The 24105-nt window shown below is 43.1% G+C and overlaps 1 protein-coding gene and 1 gene segment (V, D, J or C); both read left to right on the top strand.

Moving 5' to 3' along the window:
• Nucleotides 1-5166: 5166 nt before the first annotated feature.
• On the top strand, nt 5167-5946 carry LOC139062163 (Ig heavy chain V region 914-like). The segment is given in 2 exon segments: nt 5167-5493; nt 5575-5946. Coding segments are annotated over 2 exon segments (363 nt in total).
• A 12825-nt stretch (nt 5947-18771) lies between these two features.
• LOC129165201 (zinc finger MYM-type protein 1-like) lies at nt 18772-21961 on the top strand. The gene is made up of 2 exons (XM_054747769.2): nt 18772-19386; nt 19653-21961. Exons 1-2 carry the CDS (start codon nt 19056-19058, stop codon nt 21812-21814), a joined length of 2493 nt encoding a protein of 830 aa, XP_054603744.2. The 5' UTR covers nt 18772-19055; the 3' UTR covers nt 21815-21961.
• Nucleotides 21962-24105: the final 2144 nt, after the last annotated feature.

Genomic DNA, 24105 nt, shown 5'->3' with positions numbered 1-24105 from the left:
TTCGAGTAGAGCACCTGTAATTTTACTTCCATCTCTGTGTCCGTTGGGATTAAAATTACAAAAGCAGTTCTAATAAGTTTTACAGTGCATGGTACAGAAAGTATTCAGACCCTGTCTAGTTTTCACTCCTTGTTATGTTGCAGCCATTTACTAAAATCCATTAAATTAATGTTTTCCTCATTAATGTAAACGCAACACCCCACATTGACAGAAAAACAGAATGTTAGAAATTTCGGCGGATTTATTAAAAAAGACAAACTGAAACATCACATGGTCCTTAGTATTCCGACCCTTTGCTGTGACACTCATGTATTTAACTCAGGTGCTTTCCATTTCTTCTGATCATCCTTGAGATGGTCCTGCACCTTCACTGGAGACCAGCTGTGTTTGATAATACTGATTGGACTTGATTAGGACGGTCACACACCTGTTTATATAAGACCTTACAGTTTATGATGGATGTCAGAGCAAATGAGAACCATGAGGTCAAAGGAACTGCCTGAAGAGCTCAGGGACAGAATTGTGGCAAGGCACAGATCTGGCCAAGGTTACAAAGTCATCTCTGCTGCACTAAAGGTTCCTAAGAAAACAGCGGCCTCCATAATCCTTAAATGGCAGATTATTTGGACAACCAAAACCCTTCCTGGAGCAGGCCATCTGGCCAAACTGAGCAACCAGGGAAGAAGAGCCTTGTTGAGAGAGATAAAAAGAAGAACCCAAAGATCCAACAGTCAGGGCTTTATAACAGAGAGGGAACGATGAATGTGGACAAGTTCAGGGATATTGTCAAGTCAAGCTTGGATTGTTTCAGAGTAGGAACCATCTTCAGCAGAAGGGGTTCCACAGGGACAATAAAGGTGATGCACCACTCTCTGAGAGGTAACTTTACCAGAGAGCATGGCGTTCTGAGTCAGTCATTCAGAAAGTCTGTTCAGAACTAAATACATCTACCAAAATCATAGAGGCAGCCGGTAAGATTAATTTATAATATATAGCTGGTTGTGTATGGACTTTGCTGCTGGTTAAATAAGAAATTGTTGACCTAATTGTTTGCCTAGGTGTGGCCCAATTGAGATTCTGGGTGATTTGTTTGGCTTTATCATAACATTGTGGTTGTTTGCCGATTAGCGAGATAAATACTCTATTGCGCTTGTTTGTGGCAGATTTCTCAATATTTCATGTGGTGATGAATTTGCTCCCAAAATGGTTTGTCCATTTTCGGGTTCTAGACTCTATTAGAATCCAATAGTAGATGTATTATTGATATTATTGATAATTATTAGATGTTTGTTAATGCCGTTTAAAGTTAATGCTAAAAATAATGATGTAAAATTATGTAAATCCAATTTAAGGATATATGTTTGCTTGTTTGAAGGTTTTTCACCTGACCTCACCCGAGCTGACATGCTGAAAAATAAACATAAAAGCAAAAAGTAAAGCATCGTTTCAGTCTGAGTGAAATCCAGTTTCTCAACTCTTGGTGGATGTTTATCACTCAAGTTGGAAGGCACAAAAAAGTGCAGGACTTGACAGATATCCTGGACAAGAACCTTCTCCAGAGTGTTCAGGTCCTCAGACTGGGCTGAAGGTTTACATTCCAACATGACAATGGCGCTAAGCACACAGCTAAAATAACAAAGGAGTGGCTTCACAGCAACTCTGACTGTCCTTGCATCGCCCAGCCAGAGCCCTGACATATCTGGAGAGACCTACAAATGGCCGTCCACCAACGTTCACCATCCAACCTGACCGAACTGGAGAGGATCTGCAAGGAGGAATGACAGCGGATCCCCAAGTCCAGGTGTAAGAAACTTGTTGCACCTTTACCAAGAAGACTCATGGCTGTTTTAGATCAAAAGGGAGCTTCTACCACATACCGAGCAAAGGGTCTGCATACTTAGGACCCTTCCAGAGGGTCTGTAGGATCTGGTTCACAGGTACAACGTTTGCATCACATTACTGAAAACGTGTAAAGCTGATTTACTCTGAAAACTTGTTCTGATTAATGAAACTCTAACTACAGGCTTGCTGATGAAACGAGACATAATTCTTAGAGACATAGAATAGAATAGAAAGTCCATTTATTGTAATCCCAGGTATTCTGACATATGGATCTTTACTAACACAGATTATTCACTAAGGACAGCATGTTCTTCTTCAAGGCTTTAGTATCCAAATCTGTCAGTGACGAGGAAAACATGTTCTTTGAATTTAAGCATCAGTTCTTGTTTCTATTGGACTAGACTGATAATAAACAAAAGTAAATAAAATAAACGAAGTATTAAGGAAGTCATTTTGAAAAGAACGGTTGGTCAGATTTCATCATGTTGAGACAGTCCTCTGGAGTGGGCGTATCAGAGATGTCCAAGAGAAAATGGATGGGATCAGGTCAAGAGCCTGACAGTTTACAGATAGAAATTATTTTAAAGGGGTATACAGATTTAGGCAGTTGACTGTGGCCTCTCCTTCTCCTCCTCCACCTGCTGTTACCTCTGACTACAGGCATGACTCTGTGCTGCACACACACCTGTTTCCTGTCCACCCATTAAGTCTGCTGTCTAAAGGATGTGCACGACTACATATAGAATAGAATAGAATAGAATAGAATAGAAAGTCGATTTATTGTCCAACAGTGGGGACAGCAATCACACTCTCAACAGGACCAAAGAAGAACAAAAATAAGAAGAATAAGTAATAAAAGGCTCAACATTGAACAAAAAACTCAAACGCATGGAGAAGTCTGAGGTGTAGAGAGTGAACAGGAACAGTACCAGCAGAGATCCCTGTGGTGCCCTATCCTGCAGATCAGCTTGTAAGAGACACATCCCTGTGATCTAACAAACTGTGGGGAAAGTATGCCCATCTGGTGACATTGAGAGAGAGAAAAAGTTGTGGTCAGGCATCATCCAATGATGCAGGTGTTCCAGTTGTTTTGTTTCAGCACCATGGACAGCAGTGTTTCATGAGATGTCCAGTGACCATCCAAATGTCAGTCCCTTGAAATGCTTTTTTTGTTGTTAAAATAATTGTCTACTCTATTTTTGATTAAACAAGCTGCATAGTTGTAGCAGAAGGTTTTCTGGCAGAAACCATGTTTTTGTTTGTGCTACATGTAGTATCTAGTGTGTGTGCGTGCACGCAACTTGCAAAGCTGCATGCCTGAAAATAATCCTCACCAAAAGTCCTGGTTTAGTTTAGCAGATCTACATCTCATAGCTGAGCCCTGGGAGGGGATCAACTCCTTTCTCTTGTATCTTTACTAGGACCTGTAGTGTACAATTACATTCTGCAGGACAGTGGAACTGATGCTGAAACCTCTTATAAAATTAACACGCTGGTGCTTAAGCACATGTGGTCTATATAATAAAGGCTACTGCAAAGCAGGAAGAATATCTCACATCCTTCCTGTTGTAGAGTAAAAACCATTGTCATGCCGGCCTGGTTGGTAATGATTAAGACCTGACCAGGAGACAAAGTAGGTCAGCAACCAGCCTCTCCAGGGTCTTCATCAGAGGAGAGGTCATTGCCAGCAGACTGTACCTGCTGATTAGAAATTTGTTGAAAGATATTCCTGTAAAAATAACAAACTATCATGCGCTGTGAACTCATATTTCTGTCATTAATAATAACAACAAAAAAGCTGGAAAGTTAAATGCCACACGGATTTCTTTTGGAATATACTAGATGCTACTCACTAGCAGATGTATCACTTCCTGTCTGGTTCATGTCAATCCTTCATGACAATCTGCACGTTCTCTTCTGTTCTCATGTTTGCTGTTTGTCTCTTTTCTGATCTCTCTTTTTGTCTCTCAGGTGTTTGCAGTCAGACTCTGACTGAATCTGAAGCAGCACTGAAACGACCTGGAGAATCCCACACACTGACCTGTACATGTGCAGGAATATCAGATCAGCTGGATCAGACAGGCTGAAGGAAAAGTACCAGAGTGGGTCGCACACATTTCTGCTACCAGTGGAACCATCACATGTTATTCTCCATCAGTGCAGAACCGCTCCAGAGACAACAACAAGGATCAGGTGTATCTGCTGATGAGCAGCTTGAAGACTCTGCAGTTTATTATTGTGCCCGAAGAGCTGCAGTGATACAGGAAGCCACAGAACTGATCACAAACCCAGCAGCTGTCTTTGAGTTAAAACAGCCAAAGAAACAGGAGCTTCTAAAGAGTTTCGTTTTTCAATAAATCTATTGTTTTATTTGTAGGAGAATTTATTTGATCAATTAAAGATTGAATTAAATATTATTTTTCAAACATATTTTACATCCTTTATTTATAATTAGGAACTAGAAAAAAGCTCAATAGTGAAGTAAATTTTGAGCTTGACAAATTTAGTCAGGAGGCTGACTTGCTGTGTGCAGAAAATGCTTTGATTTTTTTGGGCAATTGATTTTAAGCTGTAATGGCAAATTTCAAAAGCCAATGATCCTAAAAGATTTTTGTCATGCCCCTTAACAACGTTCTAACATAGTATAGCTATAAATATATCATGAAGATTAAAAAAGGTAGCAAAGTGTTTTTCTCGCATTTCTCTGAAAACCTCAGCCAATAACACGTTTCGGACCAACAATTGGTTCTTGGTCTCGGCGAACCATCGCACGTCCTTGTGTCCTCCACTCATTACGCACTTGTGTAACAGAACATCACTAGTGTGAACGTTTCGCAAAAAGAAGGAGAAACAGACGGCTGCTACCACTTTAACTTTTGGACAAACTACCCGAGTCCCAAAAAGAAAAGCACCATTTGAAATCACGGACAACAAAACACGTTTGGACATAGAAAACGGCAACTGGTCTTTAGTGCTCTCTTGTATCCTCCGGCATCGCAGTTTCCAGGTTTCCAGGTTTCCAGGTTTCCAGTTTCCAGCAGAAGCGTCTCAGGGAAGATACCCGAGGGGAGTGGTGAGTGTTCTGTAACCATGTTTACATTCAAAACCTAGCTTGTTCTGTAGATTCATTATAACAGCTTTAAACTTGCTTAAAAGGTGCTTTCAATGAAATAATATTAAAAGCTCTGCTACCAGACCATTTTCCCTTAGTGAAGAAATAAAACCGCTGTTGGGTCATTTTTACCAGAGACAAACAAAAACACAAAACAAACCATCTCACATCTAGAACCTTCTGTTATGTTCCATCTCCACTCACAACACGTTCACTTTAGTCTGCTGAACTTGTTAGGTGTTAAAACAGCTGCTTCAAAACATCTTCTTCTCTGTTGAGCGTTTTTTTTTATTAGACAACTAAAGAAAGCAAACAAGACCAATAATTGAAGAAATGGTAAGTTTATGAAAATGTAACCAAATCAGGTTGAAAATTCAACCCTTTTTAGCCTTGAGGAGGAGGAGTCGATAACACCTCAGACGTCTTCTACCTCTACTTATATCTGAGTGGAGAGTTGGACAGACCCTCAGAGGAATCACAGTTTGACATGATGGCTCACAGAACCAGGCTGCTGCTGCTTTTATCTTTCTGCTGGGCAGGTGAAGATGATCCCTGATGAACTTTCATTCACCAATGAGTGTTTTTATTACCAACTGTTTGTTGTCTTGTTTGCATTTTAGGTGTTTCTGGTCAGACTCTGACAGAATCTGAACCAGCTGTTAGAAGACCTGGAGAATCCCACAGACTGACCTGTACAACATCTGGAATCTCCTTCAGCAGCTGGTGGATGGCCTGGATCAGACAGGCTCCTGGGAGAGGTCTAGAGTGGGTCGCTACTGATGCTAACGGTGGTACCAACTACTACTCTGAGTCAGTCCGAGGCAGGTTCACTGTCTCCAGAGACAACAGCAGAGAGCAGCTGTTTCTGCAGATGAACAGTCTGAAGACTGAAGACTCTGCTGTTTATTATTGTGCTCGAGAGACACAGTGACTGAAGTCAGTGGGGCAGCTGGACAAAAACCTGATATAAATTCTTCTCCTTAAATGGAAAATGGCTTGTTTTTGCTAATCACCTTTTTAAGAACATTATGAATATACTTTTTATGTTTGCAAATTGAGAAAATAGTAATGAAACAAATTAGCTATGGAAATTCTTAATAAAAATGTTATTACACATATGTTCAACTCTAACTCAGAATATTTTAAAGTGAACCATAAACTCGCTCTTTGAATGTAACTGTGTTATATTATCAAAAATAATGCTAAATGAATCTAAACAGGCCCAAGTTCACCAAAATAATGTGCTGTCTAATTCTAAAAATCCTCTCACATTCGTCCATGTGTTATTATGCAGGTCTTATGGAAATTATGTTGTAATGTTATATTTCATTGCGTTAATCCTATTCTCAAATGTCCTGAAGTATTCTCACACACACACACACACACACACACACACACACACACACACACACACACACACACACACTCTCTCTCTCTCTCTCTCTCTCTCTCTCTCTCTCTCTCTCTCTCTCTCACACACACACACAATCACCTCACTCCCATCTTTATCTCCTTGTTTAAATAAACTCTGTGATCAGATGTTTGGGGCATTTTGCCTCGTGTGTGTGCCACAGTTTTTGTGCCAAAATGGGAGGTGGCCACCACCGCCATTTAGACCGTGTCACAGGTTCCGTCAAGCCCAGACAATTCCATAAAAGGGAAAAGAGGTGGAGCTTAGGGTGAGGTTGTAAGGCTGGGATCAAATGACGACACCTGTCAAGCTGAAGCGCTGTAGCTACAAGCTAACCCAAAGTTAAAGTGGAGGTGGGAGCTAAGCTAATGGAGGTAGCTACCTAGCTACAACCGGAGCTAACTGTGCACAACACCGGAGCTTCTGAGTCAGAGATGCACCTGGCTGACCGCTGGGTAAAACCGGATGGAACACAGAGGTCTCCCGAGAGCTCCACAAGCCGGCAGCCCACGCAGCAGACAGGAGCCGCTGCGATCAGAGATGCGCCGAGCTGCCGCTGAGGGGAGGGAGACCATACCGATAGTCGGAACCCAGCTCCACCAACATGTTATATTTCAACCCATTTTCTAAAGTGCAGCATTATGTTAAATGCACTGGGTTTTACCCTATTAAATTTAAATTTCATGGTTAAACAGTACATGTTAAAATCTAAGCTAAGCTAGCGCAAGAGCGGCAGTGACCTAAAATCATTGACGTAAATATATAAATATAATTTTACTTACTGAAAAAAATGAAGTGGAGACTCCTTGGATGCTCTATCAGTGCAATTAGTGACACATGAGTCATTTTGTCCAACAATTGCACAAATAATATCCAAAAAGAATGCACAAACGGCACAACTAACGGTCAAAGTTGAGAGACTGAAAATGGCGGAACAGTTTTAAGGCGAGGCCAAGGCTCAGGCTAAGGCCTATCCCCGGAGCTAGCTCTGCAGTTACGTGGGTCTGATGCTCATTAATTATTCAGAATTTTAGACATTTAATACACTTAAACAGAAGACTGACAAAAAAAATTCACCCCCATCAGAGTTGTCATGAGTGTAAACTAGATCTATTTAACCTAAAACATGTTTTGGTACCAGGCTGTAAACATGTTTATTTCTGCTGTGAAATTGGTATTTTTAACATGGGAGTCAATGAGGATCTGCTCGCTTCTGACACCAGCCCCTAGTGGATGAGGGTGGAACTGCTATTTTTGTCACTTCCTGTTTTGCTTCATATCCAGACCCGAATTATGGGGTCTTGGTTTTGTCCCAGGAAACGTGAATTCACAGAGAAAAATCCAGAAAAATTATAATTCACACTACATTTCCTTTACTGCAGTGGTCTTCCTGGAGTTGTCATACTTGGGGTAGACCTCTGGATGTCTGGGGCTCAAACCTTCTCTATGGGTCTTAGGGGACAGGTCTGTGGCTCCTCACACTCACTATTGGACACTCCTACAGAGAAACCCTATATCAGCAATGGCATTTTAGATGAAGCTGTAACGCTCCGCCTGTGAGTGTAAAACTGTAAGTCTTGTTTTTGGGTCTCTGACATCTATTCTGTTGCTTTAGAGCCAGACAGAACACGGAAAAAAAGGTCAATGCCAGATTATTCCCAGATTGGGCATTATGGGCACAGGTCCAGGGCCCACATCCACTGAGGCCTTAAGGAAGAAAATAAATCGTCTTCCAAAAATACTTTCACAAGACATTAATTACACTATAATTATTTTGCCACAAACAGAAAATAAAAAAGATGCATTCATTAAAGTCCACTCATGTTTTCCGAAAGACCATCTTTTGTTTGTGCCCGACCTGCTAAAACATTTTTATAGCACTTTTCTAAGTCAGAGACTCAATGCTTTGTAAAACAATCATTTACATACTGATGGTGATGAGCTACATTGTAGCCAAAGCTGCCCTGGGTCACACTGGCAGATGTAGCGGAATATAGTTGATATATTCTTTACACTTTTATTATGTCCAGAGATTAATCTATGAACTGGGCCCTTATAATCAGAAGAGGTTGTTTTTACTTCAGGGAGTTTTATTCAAACACTTTGTATTGACTTAGAGACAAGAAAAGAGAGAGTTGGGATCGTTTAAGAATCTTTAATTTCTATAATTATAAATTCAAACAATCACCAGGACTTACTCTATATGATGGATGCATATGGATTTGAATGTTGAAGTGTGTGTGTGTGTGTGTGTGTGTGTGTGTCAGTTCAGAATCTCGAGCTGATGCAGGCGAGTCTGAGTGTAAGGTGTTTTGACTATGCACCACGAGGACTTCAGGAGGAAGAGACATGAAACACCATCTGTCGGATCTACTATGATTTATAATCTGACTTTGTTCTTCTATTCCTCTCTATTCTCATCCAGAACCAGTACCTTTAAGGAGCATCTGTAATTTCATCATGCCCACAGTGTTCTCTGTTGTTAAATGACAATAAAGCCTTGTAATTCTAATTCCCTTTGTCTGTAGGACTGCAAGTATCCAGGGTCAGGAGAGGGAGTCAGCGGAAAGCCCACTGCTGAAACCTGGCCCTGGTTTGTCCCCATGGACGAGGTGTTGGGACAGAGGCCTTCCACTATGCCTCCTGTCCTTATTGCTTCCATTCCCGAGGACACTCCAGGGCCAAGTGCAGCAGTGGATGAGACAGAGGACAGGGAGAGTGGTGGAAGGAAGCCGGACTCCTCATCAGGGAGAAAAAGGAGAAGGGCTGATGAGCTCCTTGACCTGATCAGGGAGGACATGAGACAACAGAGGGAAGCGGAGGAGAGGAGAGAAAGAAGGATGGACAGATTTTTAGCATTGATGGAAAGGATGGCAGAGAAATGTTTTTTTTTCTTTTAGTTTCTTCTGGTTCAGGTTCTATATATGTGTTTGAATGTTTTTGTTATTTGTTTAAATGTAATAAAATTTCTATTGATTGATAACTCTTTTTTGATCATTAACAGTTTTATTATTCAGTTTTTAACAAGTAACAACATTGTAAATAAATTGTAAGGGAACACTGTAAGGAATAAAAGTAAAGATAAAAGTAAAATATATACAGTAAACTTGGAAAGCAGGGAGTCTTTGGTGGTGTTGCTAAATCTACTAAACATGGATCGAGGTGGATGGAGTGCAGGAACCGAGATCCGTGGCTGAACGTTTCTGGTTGGCAAGTGGAACATCATCGTCCATCAAAAGGGTTTGCTGGGCTGGCTCAATCGACGGCTGTCACATCACTAACATTCAGATATATGCAAAAAAGGAGATTATGAGTATAATACTTGTAACTCTAGCAGATAACAGGACTAAATGATTTTTAAACTTTAAATACAAAGGCCGGTGACGTTTATTGAGCCATCGCAGCTCCTCAAAAACCACAAATAAAATGAAATATTGCTGTGGATCCATTTTCAACGTCGCTAGCCAGTTTGCCGCCGTCACGGTAGCTAGGCAACGTGATCTGGGGGCGGGAATAACAACGAGGCTAGTACTGTCCGAATTCAGAGCCGCTGACTTCCGGTTTTAGCGGTCTTGCAAGGACCAGGCCTTGCTAGACCGGCGAGGACCCGTACTCACAAGCATCCTACCCCTGGATTCGGACACAGCCTATGGCTGTGTTTCAATTCAGGGTCTGCATCCTACGTCAGCCGGATTCGTCGGCCGGTTACGTCACAGCGCAGCGTTTAGGCCTGTCCCAATTCGAAGACTCCTTCAAATGCGGTCGACGAATCCGGCCTTCTTTTTGCCTGAATGAAGGATGGGTTGGGTGTATCCTTCAATAGGTAGCATTTCCCAAGATGCCTTGCGGGCCGGCCGGCAGAAAACTTTTAAAAACAATGGCGGACAGTGAAGCGGGAGCTGTTGGAGAGGATTGCGCATATACATGTCAGTATAAACTTAAACTGTTAGGTTACGGACTTTTTGTGATACATGAACGTTATTTTAGTTAGAAATGTTACAGTGAAAGTGCTTGTATTGCGGTCTCGGCTCGTATGTTCGGCCGCTCGGTGTCGTACTTCTCCCGCTACGTTTCCCCCTGATTTTAAGAAGTTTGTATTTTAGGGACAAAAGAGAAAACCAGGGAATTTATTAAGCTTAGGGCGGAGATGGATCACATGATCACTGGAGCAAAGTATTCGGCGGCTGTGGCATGGAGGTACAATAACATCTCATATTTTAAAAACTGGTTTGAGTTTATTTTTTTCTGTGAAAACATGAAAGGAATAACCCGTTGTCCTCTTTTCTCTTCCTGTTTCTTTTCTTACATGTTTGTTAAGACTATTCTGGAGAAAATGGGCGTCCAGGGGAAGGTGACAGCGATGACCAGCTTCTGGAGCTGATCAGGGAGGACATGAGGCTGCAGAGGGAGGCAGAGCTGCAGAGGGCACAGAGAGAAGGGAGAACTTTGACAGCTTTTTACTTTGCTAGAAAAAATGGTTAATAAAGATTAAACATGTACATATAAAAGAAATATCTAAATAAAATCCGTTCTGCATTAAACTCTTGAATTTTATTTTTGTTTACAAATGAGAATTGTTTACTAGAGGGTATCCGCTGGGTCTGAAAAGTCTTAAAAGGTGATAAATCGGTTTTGGCCAAATTAAGACCCTTAGAAAGTATTAAAAACTATTATCACATCTTTGATAAGGCTCATCTTGTCAAAAGTATTTTCTCTGAATTAGCTCTCCAACAGTCAAGGAAATGATTAAAAAGCTAAATAAAACGTCGAGCTCCATCGTTTAAAGTTCCTTCTTCCTTCTGCTCAGCAGTTCCACGGTTGCTAGGCGACGGAACGTTCGCCGAGGGAGTTCATGAAGGCTAGGCCTGTCCAAATTCACAGCCGTTAACATCCGGTCTACTCGGCCGATGGAGGACCCAGCCCACGTTGGCCGAGTAGACTGGGTCCTGCGAAGGATGCAGACCCTGAATTGAAACACAGCCAATGAAGGGAGGCGAAAAACAGATTCCTTTGTCTTTTGTCCAGAGTTCCACTGGCCGTGAAGACGCAATATTCTGCTGTCGCTCCGGACAGCATGTGCACAGGCCTAACGGCTTGAAGTGGATGACGCCGATCCGTGGAAAAACAGCGGAAAAGCCATCAAATCAGTGCGGATGACAAGGGGACGCCTTTGCTTTGGAACAGCTGTTTTGCTCCTGTAAGTTTTAATTTTATTTTTTAACTTCTTCTTTTCGGGTGGCAGACCAAAGCGGGAGCCTTGGCGCTCCAATCCCCGGACAAGAAAACTAGTTTTTGGGACATGGAACGTCACCTCGCTGGCGGGGAAGGAGCCGGAGCTTGTGGCAGAGGTTGAGCGGTACCGGCTAGATATAGTCGGACTCACCTCGACACATTGCATTGGCTCTGGAACCCGAGACCTGGAGAGGGGTTGGACACTCTACTTTGCTGGAGTTGCTCCGGGTGAGAGGCGGAGGGCTGGGGTTGGCTTTTTGTTAGCCCCGAGACTCTCTGCCTGTGTGTTGGGGTTTACCCCGGTGGACAAGAGGGTAGCTTCCTTGCGCCTTCGGGTTGGGGAACGGGTCCTGACTGTTGTTTGTGCTTATGGGCCAAATATCAGTTCAGAGTACCCACCGTTTTTGGAGTCCCTGGGACGAGTACTAGATAGTGCTCCATCAGGGGACTCCATTGTCCTGCTGGGGGACTTCAATGCTCACGTGGGCAATGACAGCTTGACCTGGAGGGGTGTGATTGGGAGGAACGGCCCACCTAATCTGAACTCGAGCGGTGTTTTGTTATTGGACTTCTGTGCAAGCCGCAGTTTGGCCATTATGAACACCATGTTCGAACATAAGGATGCCCACCGGTACACTTGGTACCAGGGCAGCCTAGGTCACAGGTCGATGATAGATTTTGTAGTCGTATCATCTGACCTGCGGCCGTATGTTTTGGACACCCGAGTGAAGAGAGGGGCGGAGCTGTCAACTGATCACCACCTGGTGGTGAGTTGGATCAGATGGCAAGGGAACATGCCGCGTAGACCTGGCAGACCCAAACGCATAGTGAGGGTCTGCTGGGAACGCCTGGCAGAAGAACCTGTCAAGACGGTCTTCAACTCCCACCTCCGGCAGAGCTTTGACCACGTCCCGAGAGCAGTGGGGGACATTGAGTCCGAGTGGGCCTTGTTCCACTCTGCGATTGTCGAGGCGGCTGTTGCTAGCTGTGGTCGTAAGGTGGCCGGTGCCAGTCGTGGTGGCAACCCCCGTACCCGCTGGTGGACACCAGAGGTTCGGGGAGCCGTCAGGCTGAAGAAGGAGGCCTACAGGGCGTGGCTGGTCTGTGGGTCTCCGGAGGCAGCAGACAGGTACCGGATAGCCAAGCGGGGTGCAGCAGTGGCAGTTGCCGAGGCAAAATCTCGGGCGTGGGAGGAGTTTGGTGAGGCCATGGAGAAAGACTATCGATCGGCTCCAAAGAGGTTCTGGCAAACTGTCCGGCGCCTCAGGAGAGGAAGGCAGCAACTCGCTCACACTGTTTACAGTGGGGATGGGGAGCTGCTGACGTCAACTGAGGCTATAGTCGGACGGTGGAAGGAATACTTTGAGGAGCTCCTCAATCCCACCAATGCGCATTCCGAGGAGGAACCAGAGCTGGGAGGCCTGGGGATGGACTGTCCGATCTCGGGGGCAGAAGTTGCTGAGGTAGTCAAACAACTACACAGCGGCGGAGCCCCGAGGGCGGATGAGGTTCGTCCTGGGTATCTCAAGGCTATGGATGTTGTAGGGCTGTCATGGTTGATACGTCTCTACAACATTGCGTGGTCATCGGGGGCAGTTCCTAGGGAGTGGCAGACTGGGGTGGTGGTCCCCATCTTTAAGAAGGGTGACCTGAGGGTGTGTTCCAACTATAGGGGGATCACACTCCTCAGCCTCCCTGGAAAGGTCTACGCCAAGGTACTGGAGAGGAGGGTCCGATCGATAGTTGAATCTCAGATAGAGGAGGAGCAATGTGGTTTTCGTCCTGGCCGTGGAACTGTGGACCAGCTCTATACCCTTGCAAGGGTGATGGAGGGGGCATGGGAGTTTGCCCAACCAATCCACATGTGCTTTGTGGATTTGGAGAAGGCTTATGACCGTGTCCCCAGGGGCATCCTGTGGGGGACGCTCCAGGAGTATGGGGTGAGTGGCTTTCTGTTAAGGGCCATTCAGTCCCTTTACCAGAGGAGCGTGAGTTTGGTCCGCATAGCCGGTAGTAAGTCGGACCTGTTCCCAGTGAGGGTTGGACTCCGCCAGGGCTGCCCTTTGTCACCGGTTCTGTTCATCACTTTTATGGACAGAATTTCTAGACGCAGCCGTGGTGTGGAATGTGTCGAGTTTGGTGGCAGGAGAATCTCGTCTCTGCTTTTTGCGGATGATGTGGTCCTCCTAGCTTCATCCAGCTCTGACCTTCAGCTCTTGCTGGGTAGGTTCGCGGCCGAATGCGAAGCGGCTGGGATGAGGATCAGCACCTCCAAATCTGAGACCATGGTTCTCGACCGGAAAAGGGTGGCTTGCCACCTCCGGGTCGGGGGAGAGGTCCTACCTCAAGTGGAGGAGTTTAAGTATCTCGGGGTCTTGTTCACGAGTGAGGGTAGGAGGGATCGGGAGATCGACAGGCGGATTGGTTCGGCGTCTGCAGTGATGCGGACGCTGAGCCGATCTGTCGTGGGGAAGAGGGAGCTGAGCCAGAAAGCCAGGCTCTCGATTTACCGGTCGATCTACGTCCCAATCCTCACCTATGGTCATGAGCTTTGGGTAATGACCGAAAGAACGAGATCGCGGATACAAGCGGCCGAAATGAGTTTCCTCCGTAGGGTGGCCGGGCTCAGCCTTAGAGATAGGGTGAGGAGCTCGGACATTCGGGAGGGACTCGGAGTAGAACCGCTGCTCCTCCGGATCGAAAGGAGCCAGTTGAGGTGGTTTGGGCATCTGGTCAGGATGCCTCCTGGACGCCTCCCCGGGGAGGTGTTTCGGGCATGTCCTGCTGGCAGAAGGCCCCCGGGTCGACCCAGGACACGTTGGAGAGGTTACATCTCCAATCTGGTCCGGGAACGCCTTGGGGTCCTGCCGGAGGAGCTGGTGGACAAGGCCGGGGAGAGGACGGCCTGGAGCTCCCTAATTGGGATGCTGCCCCCGCGACCCGGACCCGGATAAGCGGAGAAAGACGAAGACGAAGACGAAGACGAAACTTCTTCTTTTCCATTTCTTCTAGACCAAAATAAGTAATAAAACCACGCATTGCTTTAAAGTAGCTTCGGTTTCTCTTTCATACCAAAATACGTCACAGGAGCATCTTAAAAAAGTAAGCTGGTTTGTTTGTTTTATTGTTCAAATATCTGGGTCATTGTCCGTCAGCTGTGGTCAGGCTGATCAACTCTGTTAGATATTAAATATTGCCTGGGAGTGATCTTTGTTGTTTGTTAACCTGTGAAGCGGGTTTAAAGTTTTGAAGTGTTAAAGTTACTGTGAAATCTAGTTAAAGATAGAAGCTGAACTTTCCTTTGTCTGTGAAAGAGAGCTGGACAGACAGCTCCCACTCACATTCCTCCAGCATTACCTCATCTCACTCACACACACACACACACACACACACACACACACACACACACACACACACACACACACACACACACACACACACACACACACACACACACACACACACACACACACACACACACACACACACACACACACGCACGCACACACACACACACACACACACACACACTCAAGCTAAAACACACACTTATTGGGTCAAATTGTTTTACATTATTATTCCATTGTTTAATTATTTGTTATTCATTTGATAAAATAGGTTGGTTAATAAATGTTGTAAAATTCAATTCAGTTTGTGTCAAGCGACTTTGTGTGTGTTGGCTGAAAATCTCTGCTCCTAAAACCGATTTTACGAACTTCAGATGGATTGATAAGATTTTTGGATTCAATTTTTCCCCGGTTAAAAAGGGGATGGTGCCCCGTAGATATCTCTGATATCCAAATTGTTTAATAAGTCAATAATAATTTCCATATTTACAAATTTATTGAAGAATCCAAAAAGTAAGTAAAAGCTTACAAATTATTCGTTCACCTAATAACCCCAACACATGTGTCTGTTTATCCTACTCTAAAGTCAGTGCCTCCCCAGTCATGAAGTTAATGACACATCCCTGAGGTTGTTCTGTCCTTATTCTGACATCATGGAAGTCACTAAACTTTGAGCCATAGTGGACCACCAACAAACCATCCTGTCAGATGGAGGTGTAGCTCTAAACTTTACTCAGTGAGCTGCAACGTCACATGACAACGGTCGAGGTAGAGCCACGAATCGCCACTCTGGACAAGAGGAATGGGGCTTATACCTCTCTCCAAGGGCGGGTCTAGCCTGTTTGGTGCCCTGGGCGAACACCCTCCCTGGTGAAATACTACAGGCTGCACAGCGTACAGCAGTAAAATGTAAGGCTTGTGTTTTGCTCTCAGACAACAGTTCTGATTTCTTTACTGCTGGACAGGACCCTGGAAAAACCCTAAATGTGGGAAAGTAACAAAAACTTCAAGCTACTCATCTCAGGAACGGAAAAGAGTGTACAGCATCTGAACAAATTATATACAGAATTTTTTATGTTTACAGCATTAAATATGTTGGAGCAGCAGATAATAGGTGGAGACTGACCAGTGCTGCCTTTTGGGAACATCCAGAGAAGAGACAATAAAAATCAGTGCTGCCATCTAGTGGTTTCGATGTTCCCAACACAGTGGGAGAAAATCCACTGAGTCACATGATGACAAGAGCTGAGCCAACACACCACCGTGCTGCTTCCATCATTCATCATTGTTCATGCTGTTAATTTCTGCGCAAATGAAGAATAAAAATATTAATCTTAACAGGAAATATTCAACTTGACATGTTTTAATCAGCCTTTTTATCACGTAGGGCTCTAAAGGGCAGAATCTAAACTATGATGTCACTTCATGGACAGCAGGGGGAGACAAACTAAACATGGCTGCTTAGACAAAGATAAAACACTATATTCTTCATTCTTTCAGGACTCAGTGTTCATGATGAAATCATTATTATATTCATTGTTACTTAATAATAATCTGTTTATAATTGAATTAGTAGACGAATAATTATAATAGCACTTGTTTTTGGTGTTTAATGAAAGCAAAAGTAAATTTGGCATGTTGTATTTTCACCTGTGTTTTTATTGGTATGGCATATAGCTAAATGTTTGTGTAATGTTTTATATAAATAAAGAAACTATGTAAAACTGCTCCATCTGAAATGTTATGGTTTGTGGTAAAGGCAAGTGTGAGTCATGCAGCTGGTTTGTTGGGTGGAGTTTTTATATTGGATTGTATCATGGTGGACTTTTACTACCACAATGATACACACTATCACAAAAACCTACAACTCAATATGAAATGTGACTGTTGAATTTTTCACTTAAAATATTTTTTTAATTGTATTTTTGTACAACTTTTTATTTGTTTTTTGAAGCAAAACTAAACCTGCAATTATTTAATTAATCGTATTAAAGATTATCAGATTGATATTTCATATTTCTATGGAATCTCACATTTTATGGTTCATAAGTAAGATGTAAACGACTCATTCTTTACAGTATATGAACAAATATGTAACAGACAATAAAAAAAGAGAAATTTATTTGGAAAACTGAAAAAGTCACTGTACCCCCATTCCTGCTAAAAATCACTGAAAAACAGCTAATGAGGACTTTTTCACATTAAAACTGATAATTATGTGACTGACTCTGATCTTATCGTGTCAGTTATTGTGCAGTATGGTGCTTTTCTCGAGTCTGTGTGCACTAACAATGTAAAATAAATAGTAAATGGCCTGTTCTATAGCACCTTCCTCAGTACCATTCATTCATTCACACACGCATTCACACCCTGAGGGTGATGAGCTACACTCCTGGGGCACACTGACAGAAGTGAAAATAAATTTTAGAAAAAGTCATGAACAAATATTTGAAAATTACTTCACAACTAAGCTTCAAATATAAAATATAAAAATGACCTAACAAGTGAAGGATATTTAGCAACATATAGAGTAAATACATTTTAATTGTTAAATGTTATTTTTAGCATAAATCTTTAGAAAATATCATCAAGTTGGTCACAACAAACTGACACACTAACATCTTGTAAAAGCAGCTAATCGGCCATGAAAATATTCAGAGTGATGTTTTTGTAATCAGCTCAAGCACAGTGGAAACCACGGCAGCCACAGCGATACAGCCAATAACAAAAGCCAAATCCACCTGAGTGAGACGTTTTGTCATGTTGCGGGTGTGGAGATGATGGACCATGTGTGGTGGAGAGTTCAGGAGGCAGGAGAGCAGGCACGGATGAAAAATAAAAATGGGTTTAATGGTGGAACGGTAGTGACAGGACAAAACAAGCACACGCACATACAATGATCCGACGAAGACTGGTACAAGGAGGGAGGTATAAATACACAGGGAAATCAGGAACACATGGGCAGGTTAACGAGGGGCAGGTGAGAACAATAAGGACTAATCAGGGCAGGAGAGAGACACAGTCAGGAAGGCAGGGGCAGAACGTGACACGTTTAGGTTGAAAACAGTAAAAATAATTCAATAAATGGGAAATTTTAGTTGTTTCTGTTTTTAAAACAACCTTAAAAATCAGACGATACATGGAGGACTTAATGAAAGTAAATAAAAATAAAACTTTGCAACACAAAATAATTAAAGAACTAATAAGAGTTGCTGACGCCTAAATGTCAACCAGGTGATATAACTGAAGAAAACATTCAATAAGGACAGAAGTTGGTACTGGTCGCCAGAGGAGGAGGTGTTTTTGTATGAGTGTTGATCGCTGTGTTTATAGCGGCTACCACTGTGTGAAACAGCAATACAAGATCCTCTCCTCCAGGATTTAACCTTCATATGATGAAAATCACATTTTCCACAGATTTCTACATCTGCTAAACATTCACGGAGTAAATATACTGGATCGATGACTTTTTTCCATCCATCCATCCAGGGGCGGATCTACAAGGGTGGCATAGGGTGGCAGTTGCCACCCTAAAAGAAAGCCTTGCTACCCCTGCTGCCACCCCAGCTGGCAACTGTAAATTCAATAAATAGTTGTGGCATTACAAACGTTAATGTTGCATGTCCAAAAACATTGAACACAGCACAAAGTCGCCCATGCAATGGATTAAAATGCAGCAAAAGTCACAGGTCCGATTACTTTGAACGCAGCACACTCACTGACCATTGGCGCTCGAGTTCTGAACAGCAGCAGGCAGCCGCGGGAAGCGAGAGGAGAGGAGATCGGGCCGACGCAGACGAGAAGGCAACCAAGGAGGTAAGAACTACATAACTACGCTATTTGACTTGGTGATAATAGCTGCTGTTGATTTTAAGACGATAAAATGCCAAAGCGCATTGTGTGTAGGTTAGTGACGCCAGGCGTACACGGTGCAGTGTGCCAACATGGCGCTCAAGCTTTGATTTGCTAGAAAGTTGTACAGTTTGAAATGGAGCTGAATGCTACGAGTGAAAAAGTCGCACAGTGTACGCCTGGCTTAAGCCAGATTCTTAGGCCTGTATATGGCAGAAAAGCAGATACCAATTAAATATTTGTCCAGAAAACATTGTAAATGACTTTCAATCTTTCAGAAATGAAGAGGAAAGGTAGTATCTCTAGCTTTTTCTCACCAAAGAGTAAGGTGAGACAAACAGAGACTAACCAGCTCTGTTGTGGAGGAGATGAGCTGGAAAGAGAGAGAGAAGAGCAACACAAATGTGACAAAGAGCAAGATCAGGGACAGGAGGAAATGATAGAAGGGCACAGCGGTGCAGTGATGGAGAAGGGAGAGGATCACCACCAGGATGAGGAGGGAGAAAGACGAGACGGTATGCAGGGCTCAGATAGTGGAAACACAGAGTCTGAAACATCACCAAACATCTCCAGTCGAGCTGGTCCACACGGTATGGATATATCACTGCATACAACATCTGAATCAAAATATTAAAGACAAAATAAATATTTTTCTAGGCAGTACATTTAAACTTATTTGCTTAGGGCACTTAAGATAAATGTTTTTATTCATCCTTATTGTGTTTGCTTTCTATGAAAAACATTTGTGTGTAAAAGGAAAAGAAAGTTACCCGAAAACATATATTTTATGCTGTGCTTGTTAACTCAGTCTGATTAATCTCGTAAAAACAATTTCTTTTCACCTCTTCTCTTTCAGACATATCCAAGTCCTGGTGTGAGGGACCGGCACAACCAAAGCTCCAGAGTTTTCCTAAGACATTTCAAGGAGGAGCCAGGAGAAGCTTTCACAGTGACTGGTACAAATCCCATCCATGGCTGGAGTACTCACAGTTGAACAATTCAGCGTACTGTTTTGCCTGTAGGCATTTTTCCCTCCCTGATGCTCCAAGGACTGTTTTCACCTCCCTTGAGGGTTATCAAAATTGGAAAAAGGCAAAAATGAAAGACAGCGGTTTCTGTTCTCATGCAAGATCAGAAAGCCATGTAAATGCAATGTTTGCATGGACAGAGAACAAAAAAACTATGGACAAAAATGCTTCATTGTTTGCAATAATGGATGAGGAAAATAAGAAACAGTTGACTGAAAATCAGTATTACATTAAAACACTGGCTGAGATCCTTGTTCTAACTGCAACAGAAAATGTAGCCCAGCGGAGTCACAGGGAGACTTCAGATTCTGAGAAAAAAGGGATTTTTCTATCTATGTTAGATCTGCTAAGTAACCATAATCCTGTCATTAAAAAAAGACTTGAACAACAAGCGAAAAATGCTAAGTACACTAGTAAAACAATCCAAAATGAAATACTTGAATGCCTAGCTGGAATGGTTAAAAAGGAAATCATTCAAGAGGTTAAAAAGAGCAAGCAGTTTTCAGTGATTGTGGATGAAACTAGAGATGTTCAAAAAAAAGAACAAATTTCTTTTGTTCTGAGATACTATTACAGTGGTGTGGTTCATGAGAGTTTTCTTGAGTTTGAAGTGGCAGAACAGATGGATGCTGCTGCCTTAAGTGACAAGATCATAAACTTTCTTGAGAAGCATGGCCTAGAGTACAAGGACAACCTCGTAGGTCAAGGCTATGATGGTGCAGCAGTTATGCGTGGGGCACATGCAGGTGTCCAAGCTAAAATAAAAGAAGTGGCTAAACATGCCTTTTATGTTCACTGCAGCGCACATTGCTTAAACTTGGTCATTGTAGATGCTGTAAAAAGTGTGGCAGATGCAGGAAACTTCTTCTCCTTGTTGGAACGAATGTACACATTCATATCTGGCTCTTATGTACATAACAGATGGCTGGAAGTGCAGCGGGAGATGTTTGATGGTGCACCACGAGAGCTTCAACAGCTAAGTGATACACGCTGGGCTTGTAGGCACATAGCATGTCGCAATGTTATGGACAGGTTGCCTGCAATTGTACAGGTGCTTGAAGAGATTGCATCTGAGAAACATCCACAAAGAGCTGTTGAAGCAAGAGGGATATTGGCTCAGATTGATCTAAATTTTGCCGGATGTCTTGTTCTCTTTCGAAAGGTTCTCAGTGACTCCAAATATTTATCAGACCTGCTCCAGTCTAAAACGGTGGATTATTCCAAGGTTGTTGAGCTTGTTGAATCACTAAAAGAGACACTGATCCAGTACCGTAGTCATGACTCTTTTGAGGAAATGTGGAGTGAAACACTTGAGTTATGCACACGAAGCAACATTGAGACAACTCAGCACAAACCAAAGAGGCCAAGAGTCACATCAAAGGTGCTTCAGGGCAGTGTTGTTGCCTCCACCTTAGGACAGCATGAAGTTCCAGATAACAAACACACTTTTTGCGTCTCTGTGTACTATCCAGTTCTGGATAACATGATTGGAGAAATAGGAAGAAGATTTTCTAACACAAACTGTAACATAATGCAAGGTGTGCAGGCACTAAATCCATCAAGTCAGACATTTTTGAGAGAGGAGACTGTTCTTTTGTTGGCTGAAGCTTATGATTCCAACACTGAGGATCTCAAACATGAGTTACATCAGATAAGAAGAGTGTTGCTGAGAAAAAAAGGGCAAAAAGAGAGTCCTACCACTCTGATGGAGATGACTCAGTTTTTAGACCCATATCAGGATGTTTTTCATGAATTGTACAGGTTGTGTAAAATAGCTGTTGTTTTACCAGTAAGCAGTGCATCCTGTGAACGAAGTTTTTCAACTCTCAGGCTCATAAAGACCTATTTGCGGTCTGCTATGACAGAGAAAAGACTATCAAGCTTGGCTGTACTCAGCATTGAATCTAAACGGGCAAAATCTTTGGATCTTGATGAGTTTGTAAAGTGTTTTGCTGAGCAACATGGAAACCGCCGCATTCAGCTGTTGTAGGAAGGACATAATTTTATAATATGTTTTATTTTTGTGATGGGCCTTTAAGCTTATTAAATGAGCACCCAAAACAAATGAATATGTAAATTCTGGGAAAAGATAAAAGAAAACATGTTTCTGAGTGAACAATAAAACCAAAGTACAATATCCCGTTGCAGTGAAATATTTCTTTACACACAGTGCAATTAGATTTACCTTGGTTCAGCTCACACACACACACACACACACACACACACACACACACACACATATATATATATATATATATATATATATATATATATATATATATATACATATATACATATATATATATATATATATATATATATATATATATATATATATATATATATATATGTATATATACATATATAATCTCTGTGTGGGTATGTATTGCCACCCCAGAAAAATGTTTGCCCCTCTTCTGCCACCCCATAAATAATTTTCTAGATCCGCCCCTGCATCCATCCATCCATCAATCCATCCATCCATCCATCCATCTATTCATCCATCCATCCATTTTCATCTGCCTTTCCAGAGTTGGGTCGCGAGGTCCAGACTTCCCTCTCCCCAACCACTTGGGCCAGCTCCTCTGGGGGAATCCCAAGGCGTTCCCTGGCCAGGTGAGAGACATAGTCCCTCCACCGTGTCCTGGGTCTACCTTTAGGTCTCCTCCTGGTTGGACGTGCCCGGAAAACGTCACCAGGGAGGCGTCCAGGAGGCTTCCTGACCAGAAGCCCGAGCCACTTCAGCTGGCTCCTCTCGATGTGGAGGAGCAGCGGGTCTACTCCAAGCCCCTCCCGAATAACCGAGTTTCTCACCCTATCTGTAAGGGACAGCCCAGCCACTCTTTGGAGAAAACTCATTTTGGACGCTTGTATCCGCAATCTCGTTCTTTCGGTCACTACCCAAAGCTCATGACCATAGGTGAGGGTAGGAACGTAGATCGACCGGTAAACCGAAAGCTTCGCCTTCTGACTCAGCTCTCTCTTCACCACGACAAACCGGTACAACGCCCGCATCACTGCAGATGCGGGTGATGACTTTTTTGATCATTTATTTGTTTTGGATTTTTCTGAACTTTAGGCATAGCATGAATTCAGTTCAGTTTATTTATATAGCCCCAAATCAGCGGGGAAGATCATCAAGGACTCAAGTCACCCCAGCCATAAACTGTTCAGACTACTTCCATCAGGAAGGAGGTTCTGCAGCATCCGGTCCAGAACCAGCAGACTGAGAGACAGATTTTTCCATCAGGCCATCAGACTGCTGAACACTTCGCAGACACCTCACCCTCACTACTGAAACTCCAACATTACACACACCATACTGTACATTAATGCCACTGTTTTGCACATACCAACCTCTGTATATTTTATGTCTCTTATCTTATTGTTTACTTTATTCATTTGTAAAACATGTATATACACACTATACACACACTCACACGCACACACGTAGAAAAAATAAAAAAATAAAATAAAATACTAGCACACACATTTGGTAACCCTAACCCTAACCTTACACACTATACATATTATTACTTAGATTAGCCATTTTTATATTTTGCTTGTTTTTACATTACTGTATTTTTGCACAACTCTGTTGCTGTGAAGCTCGCACACAAGAATTTCACTCGCATGTACTGCACCAGTGTACCTGCACATGTGAAGTGACAATAAAAGTGATTTGATTCGATTTGATTTGAAATCACGGCAAGAGTCGTCTCAAAGCACCTCACCTGGGAGCTTTCTTCAGCTGAATGAAGATGAGACTGAGATCCTCATCTGTGCCCTAGAAAAGCTGGTTCCCAAAATCAGAGACTCTCTTGGTCAGCTTGCTTCTCACACCAAACCTTCTGTCAGGAATCTTGGCGTGACCTTTGACCCAGCTCTCAACCTGGATTCTCATGTCAGTTCTCTTGTTCGCTCTTCCTTCCTCCATCTCAGGAACATTGCTAAGCTGAGTCCCATTCTGTCCCGCTCTGAACTTGAGACAGTTCTCCACACCTTCATCTCCTTACGCTTAGACTACTGTAACTCTCTTTTCACGTGTCTGAGCAGAACCTCCCTGATCCGTCTACAGGTGGTTCAGAATGCCTGTGCTCGGCTTCTGACCAAGTCCTCCGAACACACCCACATCACCCCGCTTCTCCTCCAGCTTCACTGGCTGCCAGTCAACTTCAGGGTTCATTTCAAGATCCTGGTTCTGGTCTATAGGGACTTACATGGACAAGCACCATCTTACATTGGTGATCTTCTTGGTCCCTACACCCCCAGCAGGTCCCT

The sequence above is a fragment of the Nothobranchius furzeri genome, chromosome 12, assembly GCF_043380555.1.
Source record: "Nothobranchius furzeri strain GRZ-AD chromosome 12, NfurGRZ-RIMD1, whole genome shotgun sequence".
NCBI classification, from domain to species: Eukaryota; Metazoa; Chordata; class Actinopteri; order Cyprinodontiformes; family Nothobranchiidae; genus Nothobranchius; species Nothobranchius furzeri.
The sequence above is the reverse complement of the archived record's forward strand: the minus strand, read 5'-3'. Positions and strand labels throughout refer to the sequence as shown.